We start from the raw sequence: 10,309 nt of genomic DNA, 5'->3' as shown, positions 1-10,309 counted from the left end.
AACAGAGCAATAGGAGAAGAATTACCTGGTGACTTCTTTTGCAATTCTGCATCTTCAGATGTTGAATCTTCAGTGCCTGAAACTTCCATATGTAATGGATGTTGATCATTGAAACAATCTGATTGTATTTGACTACATTCATCGTTATTGATTTTTTCAAAATAGTCAATACTCTGCTCTATATAATTTTCATGCTTCTTTAGCCCGAAGATTTTTATAAAATGTTCAAAACATTCGTTGGCCTGCTCAATGTCCGTGCAGTGGATAAATTTTACTATTGCTTGTGCAGCTAGATTCCTATGAGAAGTAATCGAACAAACTGTTGAGATCTTTCTTATAAAATTTTGAAGGAAATGGGAAGAGCAAATATGAATTTTAGACAATTGTGAAAAAGATAATGATTCCTTTCCATTAATATAAAGAAAGCAGCGTTGAAAGTATTCCCATATGTATATTCTATTAAAGGCTTCAGTTATTGCTTGAATTAAAGCAAAATTAAAGTCGGTTTCTAATTTCATTACGATTGGTGGATGTTTCGACAATTTTTTTATGCGGTGTTTTAAATTTGATAAAAATGAAACTATTGTTAGTACGGCCTGATTGCTGTTTATAAACTCTGCTACAAGCAAAGGGCTTAAACCGTTTTCCTTATTTGGAACTATTAGAGCATAATAAAAAATTCTTTTTTCAGAATTACATGATTCACGAATGATCGATCCTGTAGAATCAAAATGCAGTGTTGATTCTTCTTTCGGTAAAGATTATGAATATTCCAATTGTCTCTCCGTTAAAAGAATAGTAAATGTTGGATATACAGCGTAATGCTGAATGTAACCTGAAAAAATCTTTCCTGGAAAAATGGTTTTGAATTCTTCTATTAATTTTAACATGAATAAAATTTTACTTGAATCAAGATCCTGAAGCTTATTATTTTCTGAAGAGAATTTTTGCATGACGGCTAGAGTTGGCCTTGATGTCAAGTCTCCTTCTTTACAATAACGTTCATTAAGTTCTGCTATTGATTTAAACCGCTCTAAGCTAGGAGTGCTATTGATCATCTTCTTTGCTAATTTCTTCCTTTCTTCCCCTTTTATAGGCATTCTACAAACATCTTCTACGTCATGATTTATTTTGTTCTTACTTTGTGCAACATGCATCATGGTATGATCAGCGAATGGTTCTTTGATAGGCGTTGTTACTTTGAAAAAATAAGAAGATCAATCCTTAAATTTACATGTAGCTTTGGAATAAAAAAATACTTTCGTTTTTCCACTGACTTTGCTACACCTACTACAATTGAAATTAATAACACATGAGTATTTTTCCTTAAAAATTGTATAAAGTTCATCCGTCCAGCCTGGTCTAAGCACTTTTGAATCGCTCCAGTATATTTTAAAAAAAGAATTTGTAATAAGAAGGAAATTATATGCTTCTTCGTCAATTGAAGTATTGGTAGATTTGCTTTCTTCAATCTCTGGGTTATGAGCATCTATACTTGACAATGAAATTTTCGAAATCAATGAAACACTAGTTTCTTCAATATGACATTCAGAATTCATACTTTTGATTGAATTAACGTCTTGGATTTCTTCGTTTGTAATGATGGAGATTATACTTTGGTCCAAATTATGCTTTATCTTTGGTGTAAAAGAAACACTAATTTCAGTAATATTAGGCTCATCATTTAAATTGCTGTTTGATTTGCAGGACTGCATTTCCATATTTGTAGTCAAATGACTGTCTTCATTCGATGAATTTCTTACATTATTCAATGCATCTAATTTTTTATTATTATGCAACAATTGTTTTATTACAAAAGCATGTCTGGAGAATGCTAAATAGTAATTTCGAGTATGTTTTTTTACAGTTGTTTCGCTATATGCACTAAGTATTTTTCTACAAATGCATTGAAATATATTATTTTCTTTTTTATAAGATGCTTTAAACAAGAAATTCATAATTTACGAAATATCTGTCTCTTTATTAAACAGAGAGGGAATAACCTATGCTATTTTATCTGGAGGAAAATGCATTTTGATCAATCAGAAATTTATTTTCTGAAGATATTCTGTATTCCTATTAAAGATTATGGAAAATATATAGAACCTGTAATAAAAAATATGAACGATAATTTAAAAATATATATACAATACCATCAGAAAGTAATTTTTCATAATTTGTCATATTTAGTGAATTTTTACATCGCTATAACAAACCATTTCTAATTGTCATAAATGTTTAAAAGAGTATTATTACAAAACTTATAACTATACTTTATTCATTCACCATATTTACAACAATTTTATTTTAAAATAAATCATTCGAACTCAACGACGAAACGTTACCTTGTTAAAACAAATGAAGGAAATATTGGGAGTGGCCACTAAGTGTTTGCTTGCACTGGGTTTTATTTTTCCGTCATTTGTTTAAGTTATTTATAACAAGCGAACCATTTCGTCTGGTGCTGTATCGTCGTTATACTGTTGCAAAAGTTTAACAACCATTTTTGTGATTATAATATTTGATTGTTTTCATAGCATAGTGTTTTCAACTTCTGTATAAAAATCTGACAATAAATACCTTCAGTGGATTTAATTAAACTAAATATTGCATATATCACTAGACAAAGTAATACCCTGTATAATACATAATCCTTAAAAGTTTTTTAATATTAATATTTTAAACTTTCATAACTATCAGAAATTGTATGTTATATCGAAGTAAAAATTCACTAAATATACCAAATAATTGAAAATTACTTTCTAACAGTATTGTCATTATATTTTTAAATTATCGTTAATATTTTATATTATAGGTCCTATATATTTTCCATAATCTTTAATTGGAATACAGAATATCTGCAGAAAAAAAATTTCTGATTCATCAAAGTGCATTTTACTCCAGATAAAATAGCAGAGGTTATTCCCTCTCTGTTTAATAATGAGACAGATATTTTGGAAATTATGAATTTCTTGTTTAAAGCATCTTATAAAAAAGAAAATAATATATTTCAATGCATTTGTAGAAAGATACTTAGTGCATATAGTGAAAAAACTGTAAAAAAATATACTCCAAATTGCTATTTAGCATTCTCCAGACATGCTTTTGTAATAAAACAATTGCTGTATAAAAATAAAAAATTAGATACATTGAATAATGTAGGAAATTCATCGAATGAAGACAGTTATTTGACTACAAATATGGAAATGCAGTCCTGTGATTCAAATAGCAATTTAAATGATGAGCCTAATATTACTGAAACTAGTGTTTCTTTTACACCAACAATAAACCATAATTTGGACCAAACTACAATTTCCATCATTTCAAACGAAGAACTCCAAGACGTCAATTCAACCAAAAATATGAATTCTGAATGTCATATTGATGAAGCTAGTGTTTCATTGATGTCGAAAATTTCATTTTCAAGTATGGATGTTCATAACTCAGAGATTGAAGAAAGCAAATCTACCAATACTTCAATTGACCAAAAAGCATATAATTTCCTTCTTATTCCAAGTTCTTTTTTTAAAAAATACTGGAACGATTCAAAAGGTCTTAAACCAGGCTGGACGGATGAACTTTATACAATTTTTAAGGAAAAATTCTCATGTGTTCTTACTATCAATTGTAGTAGATGTAGCAAAGTCAGTGGAAAAACGAAAGTGTTTTTTATGCCAAAGCTACATGTAAATTTAAGGATTGTTCTTCTTATTTTTATCAAAGTAACAACGCCTATCAAAGAACCATTCGCTGATCATACCATGATGCATGTTACACAATGTAAGAACAAAATAAATCATAACGTAGAAGATGTTTGTAGAAGGCCTATAAAAGGGGAAGAAAGGAAGATATTAGCAAAGAAAATGATCAATAGCACTCCTAGCTTAGAGCGGTTTAAATCAATAGCAGAACTAAATGAACGTTATTGTAAAGAAGGAGACTTGACATCAGGGCCAACTCTAGCCGTCATGCAAAAAATCTCTTCAGAAAATAATAAGCTTGAAGATCTTGATTCAAATCCAATTTTATTCATGTCAAAATTAATAGAAGAATTCAAAACCACTTTTCCAGGAAAGATTTTTTCAGGTTACATTCAGCATTACGCTGTATACCCAACATATACTATTCTTTTTACGGAGAGACAATTGGAATATTTATTGTCTTTACCGAAAGAAGAATCAACACTGCATGTTGATGCTACAGGATCGATCATTCGTGAACCTGGTAATTCTGAAAAAAGAATATATTATTATGCTCTAATAGTTCCTGATAAGCAAATTGGTTTAAGCCCTTTGCCTGTAGCAGAATTTGTAAGCAGCAATCATGACGTACCAACAATAGCATCATTTTTATCAAATTTCGAATATCACATTAAAAAATTGTCGAAACGCTCACCAGCCGTCATGAAGATAGAAACCGACTTCAGTCTTGCTTTAATTCAAGCAATAACTGAAGCTTTTAATAAAATACATATATGGGAATATCTTCAGCGCTGCTTTCTTTATATTAATGGAAAGGAATCATCGTCTTTTTCGCAATTGACGAAAATTCACATTTGCTCTTCCCATTTCCTTCAAAATTTTATAAGAAAGATCTCAACAGTTTGTTCGATTACTTCTCATAGGAATCTAGCTGCACAAGCAATAGTAAAATTTATCCACTGCACGGACATTGAGCAGGCCAACGAATGTTTTGAACATTTTATAAAAATCTTCGGGCTAAAGAAGCATGAAAATTATATAGAGCAGAGTATTGACTATTTTGAAAAAATCACTAACGATGATTGTAGTGAAATACGCTCAGATTGTTTCAATGATCAACATCCATTACATATGGAAGTTTCAGGCACTGAAGATTCAACATCTGAAGATGCAGAATTGCAAAAGAAGTCACCAGGTAATTCTTCTCCTTTTGCTCTGTTTTTTAAACAGAAATTTCAATTTTATGAGTCAAAATTTCAAAATAATGGTGTCGATAAATTAAAAGATAATTAATTTTACAATTACAATTTATTTCAATACGTACTAAATTATTTACTTCCTTCTTATCCTTTATGGTCCGCATTAATTTTGAAGTCCTTTCATGTCAGAAGAGAGTCAAATGCTGCAATTGAAAATTATTTTAAAAATGTCAAAATTGATTTGTTGTTGAAAAAGGAAAAAATTTTATTGCCTCGTTTTATTCAAAAAATGGGAAAAATTTTGAAAGGGAGATTATCTGAAAGGAGGTATAGATTATACAGAGTAAGATCAAGAAAATCGATTAACAACGATTTGTCTTTGGTCGAAGAAAAATGGTGCCGTAAAAGACAGTATAAAAACAAATATTTCAAATCTACTAAGAACATTCATATAAAGGAAGATTCAAGCAATAAATTAACAGACGATCCGTTGATTTTACCAACAAAAAGTGTGGAAAATTATATGAACACAGAAGATGAAACAAATAGTGAACTAATTGATGATCCATTGCCATTGCAATCAGATTTAATGAAACCTGACAATTTATTACCCGACACAGTAACAGCTGTAAATTTTCTATCAGCTGATAGTTCATATCCACAAGGATTTCCAGCTTTATATAAAAATATAGGGAATATTATTGTGAATGAGGACAGTTTCAGATCTCTCCAAGCAAATTCTTATGTAGATGATGCTGTCATTAATAGTTTCGGTGTAATTTGCCAGGATATGTTGGGGAATAATAACCGAGTTATAATTTTTGACACTTTTTTAGTATCCAAAATTATATTGGGTACTATATCCCAAGGGTATGAAAAATTACTAGGAAGTCAAAGCATAACTGATGCATTATTATGGATAGCACCGGTTTTTGACGATAATAAAAAGCATTGGACTCTATTAATAATCAATTTTAAAGATAAACTAATCATTTTTCTTGATTCATTGCACTCGTCACCACCGAAGAATTTAATAAATAATATGTGCTCATTGATGGATGAATTATATAAAAACCAAAAATTTGATGTATTAAATTGGAGTGAATGGTTATATCATATACCGAAGGATATACCTATGCAATGTAGAAAAAATGGATCGATCAGCTCAAATTGCGGTGTTCATTTATGCTGGTATATTTACAGTATATGTTCGGGAAATTATATAATTTTTAATGATGACGATATGGATAATTTTCGCAAAAGTATAGCAAAATTAATAATAGAGCACGTCGATAAGCCAGTAGTTCGACAAAAAAGAGTTAAAATATTCGAGCAAATAGCCAGTCTTCACGGAGATGAAAAGGAAAAAAAATATAATTTGCGAGGAACAAAGAAACCTCCACAAAATTGGATAAATACATTATTATATTGTGCAACAATAAAAGATAGGCTGATCCAAAACTAAAGAAGACACGTATATATTAAGTGTAAAAGAGATAATTATGAAAAAATGTACATGGCTTCTTCCTATAAATGGATAGTCACACATGGCTTTCATATTCATCACATGTACTAAAACTCAATAATTTTAAATTTACCTTTTACTCTCTATTAAAGTAAGACACCACATTCAATTAAAATTTGTTTTATCTTCACCTACATTTATAATATTTATCTAGTCATGTTTTTAGCTGAAATGAGAAAAATGTATGTTAATTTATATATAAAAGAGTATATTGTACAATAAAAATATTTTCTGAAAAAATATACATTTTAGTAACACAATTAATTCACACGTAAAGTAATTAGTAAATTATTGATAAAATTAATAATCAGAGCATGCCGTAAAAACATATTAGGGAGCAGCAAAACTTTCCATTTGAAGCTCCGAAAACGCGATTTTACTCTGGTACTTCTCTTGCACTTAAGTTCCTAAAAAAAGATTAAGGAAGTCGAGATCCCTAACGAAAGTAGTACCGCTTAATTCGACATTTAATTCCTTTCAATAATATGTATGTTAAAAAAATTAAAAAAATTTCCTAGCAGCAAAACTTTTCATTTGAAGCTCCGAAAACGCGATTTTACTCTGTAACTTCTCTTACAATTAAGTTCCTAAAAAAAGGTGAAGGGAGTCGAGATCCCTAACGAAAGTAGTACCACTTAATTCGTCATTTAATTCTTTTCAATAATATGTATGTTAAAAAAATTAAAAAAATTTCCTAGCAGCATAATTTTTTAGTTGAAGCCCCGAAAACGTATATTTGCCGGTTCTTTCCGTATAGTTTAGTTGATGAAAAATAATTAAAGGAATCGCGATCCCTAATGAAAGTTATACCACTAGATTCGAAATTTAATTCTCTATAATACCACGTATATTTCAAAATTTGAAAAAATTTCCTCCTATTTTAAAGGATAGTTTGCGCAGCAGGACGGGTTTTTAGGTTAGTTCACCCTCACGTCCATGTTACACGATGTAGAAGTTGCTGCTGACAAAGTCGCTGCCAACTTCAGTGTCATATTTTTTAACCACATATTCTTGAGCATAAACTAAGTAGAAAAGTCTTCTACTTTAATATCCGTAAAAGCATCATTGCCGAGATAATTTAATTTTAAGCCGATAAATCTGGCCTTCGATTCAACAAAAAATTAGTTTATACTCATTTTTGTTGACACTTTCCTTTCAATTAATAAAAGAAGCTAGAACCTCTTCACTGTTTCGTATTGCCATACGCGCACACATTTGCAATTACACCGATTACCAATATTCCCTCCTAATGTCCTATATGCCTGATCCAGTTGCTGAAAGAATTTATTTTCTGCCTTTATTTTTAAAGGATCCTCAAAAGTGCCTATTGATGGGAAGGCGTATACTGATGTTACAGAATGGCTCTGCCTAAACTCTTAGTTTTCAAAATACAACGATAATTCAAAACAGATTTCAGTTTGTGCAACGGCTTTTAAGTCCTCGGAGAAGCATCTTTTGAGATAAAAAAAAGTACTTCTCAATTAAAATAGAAAAAAAATACGTGTGGCGCGTAAGATGCCCCACAGCATGGATACAAAATGACACGTATCTCTTTAACTGTAAGAGATATTCAATTTTTTCATATAACCTTTGTGAGAGCTAAGATGTTCCGAAATGACCGTATGTGGAAATTGAATCTCTCTTATAGTTAAAGAGATATGCGCCATTTTGCCTCCATTCTCTGGAGCGTCTTACGCGTGCCACACCCTGTATATATTCGAGACAAAAAAATTGTTATATTTTAAAAATAAAGACGAAATTGCAAAAACGGTTTTCTTCACTCAAAAAGAGTTTCTTTCAACGATTGTAAAAAGTTTAAAAACACTTCGATTCATTCTGAAATAAGGCCAAACTTTGAGAATGAGTCGAAGTGTTTTTAGATTTTTTACAATCGTTGAAGGAAACTCTTTTGAATGAAGAAACCCGTTTTCGCAATTTCGCCTTTATTTTTGAAATAGAACAATTTTGTTTTGTTTCGAATATACAGTGTGTTTTGCGTAAGACTCCCCAGAGCATGGGTATACAATGACGCGTATCTCTCTAACGATAATAGATATTCAATTTCTTCATATTGGCTTTTTGGAAGCCAGTTAGAATAGGTTTCGAAAAGATTGTTTTTAAAAATTGAATATCTCTTATAGTTAAAGAGATAAACGTCATTTTGTACTCATGCTCTGGAGCGTTTTATGCAAAACAATTGAGAAATACTTTTTTTGGTTTAAAAGATGCTTCTCCGAGGACTTAAAAGCCGTTGCACAAACTGAAATCTGTTTTGAATTACCGTTGTATTTTAAAAACTAAGATTTCAGGTGAAGCCGCTCTGTAATACCGGTATCCACCCCTATTGCTCTCTTAAGTTGAAAATTCTGGTCAACATTACTGCATTATTTGTAGATTAGTTTTGAAGTGGTTTGATCTCTTTTCGGTGATGTGTCATACGAAATGCTCTATCTAATACGGTAATAAAAATAGAAGTATTATATTAAAAAAGCGATTAGAAGAAAATTTATTTTTTGGTTTTTGAAAATCTTACTGTTTTATCAAATAGAGCAGTTTGTTGCATCATTGGAAGAGCAAAATGATTCGAAGATAGGTTTTCACAAGTAATGGTATAAACTTCTCGAGAAATTTTGACTTAAGTTGAGAGCTTAAAGTATCCGCTTAACAATAAATACGCCTTTTTTAATTTTATGAAAGGACAATCCACAAAATTAAGAATAATTTTTTCTTTGTGCTGTAGATTGTGCAGTTCTTACCTAGTACGGTTTGCATAGTGCCTGCCTAAATAAAATTAGCAGTAAAACTAGCCAATTCCTAGACCTGATTCCACTTTATAGTACATAGAAGATGATATGGTCACCAAAATGAAGTATTTATCAATTGAACAATGAAATAGTAATTAAATTAAGATGAGCGCGTAACTGTTTACGTATACCAATCTGGAATGTTATCGTACTTAAGAGTGTGCGAAATATATGAATAACCTATGGCATAATAACAAAATTATTATTAATTATTTGACTCGTTCTTTCATAGAATGTGTGGAAGAAGGCTTATTTATTCTTAAAGGGGTCCCTCAAGCTATCCACTTAGATCAAAATATTTAGATAAGACTATGGCTTTACTCGAAAACCTATTTTCGAATCATTTTGTTCTTTCATTGATGCAGCGAACTGCTATATCTGATAAAATGGTAAGATTTTCAAAAAACCGACAAAAATAAAATTTCTCATAATCGCTTTTTTAATATAATACATTAATTTTTTGACTTCCTTATTAGATATAGCAGTTTATATGGGCCATCACCAAAAATATAAACACTTTTCAAAATTAATCTACAAATAACGCCGTATTGTTATCCAGAATTCTCAATTTAATAAGTGCTTTCGAGAATCCTTTTAAAAATAAGGAGGAAATCAATTTTATTGGCACTGGAATCAGGAATATAGAATGTCAGAAGGCAATAATTATAATTGGTATAATTTTATGTGTACGTGTGACAAATATGGAACGTTGAAGGACGAGCGTTTTTTGTATATCGAAAGGGAAGTGTCAACGAAAGTAAGGGTAAAATAATTTTTCCATTGAATCAAAGCCCTGATTTATCGCTTTAAAATCAAGAGACTCAGTAGTGTCTCGATGGTAAGTACATATAAAAATAGATAAAGTCATGCCTATATACTGCCGTTAAGGCACTACTCTCTTATTCGCGATTTCAATCATCGATGCTGCCGCCTGACGCACGAATTAAAAACTATTAGAATTGGGAGAGATTGTATGATGACATATGGGAAATTTTTGTATTTGCGCTTGTGTTTATAGCACATTTTTCACGATATATGATAATTATTCACGAAAGAAATAATATACTTGACATATATTGT

The 10,309-nt window shown here is 30.5% G+C and overlaps 1 protein-coding gene across 1 annotated transcript; it reads left to right on the top strand.

Moving 5' to 3' along the window:
* Positions 1-5,189: 5,189 nt before the first annotated feature.
* Positions 5,190-6,365, top strand: LOC136772879 (uncharacterized). The gene has a single exon (XM_066726111.1). It carries the CDS (start codon positions 5,190-5,192, stop codon positions 6,363-6,365), a length of 1,176 nt encoding a protein of 391 aa, XP_066582208.1.
* The last annotated feature ends 3,944 nt before the right edge of the window (positions 6,366-10,309 follow it).

Source organism: Prorops nasuta, unplaced genomic scaffold, assembly GCF_024137725.1.
Source record: "Prorops nasuta isolate Cenicafe-Biocafe unplaced genomic scaffold, Cenicafe_Pnas_1.2 PNAS00001, whole genome shotgun sequence".
Lineage (NCBI taxonomy): Eukaryota > Metazoa > Arthropoda > Insecta > Hymenoptera > Bethylidae > Prorops > Prorops nasuta.
Note: the sequence above shows the minus strand (reverse complement) of the source record. Positions and strands in the feature narration are given on the sequence as shown.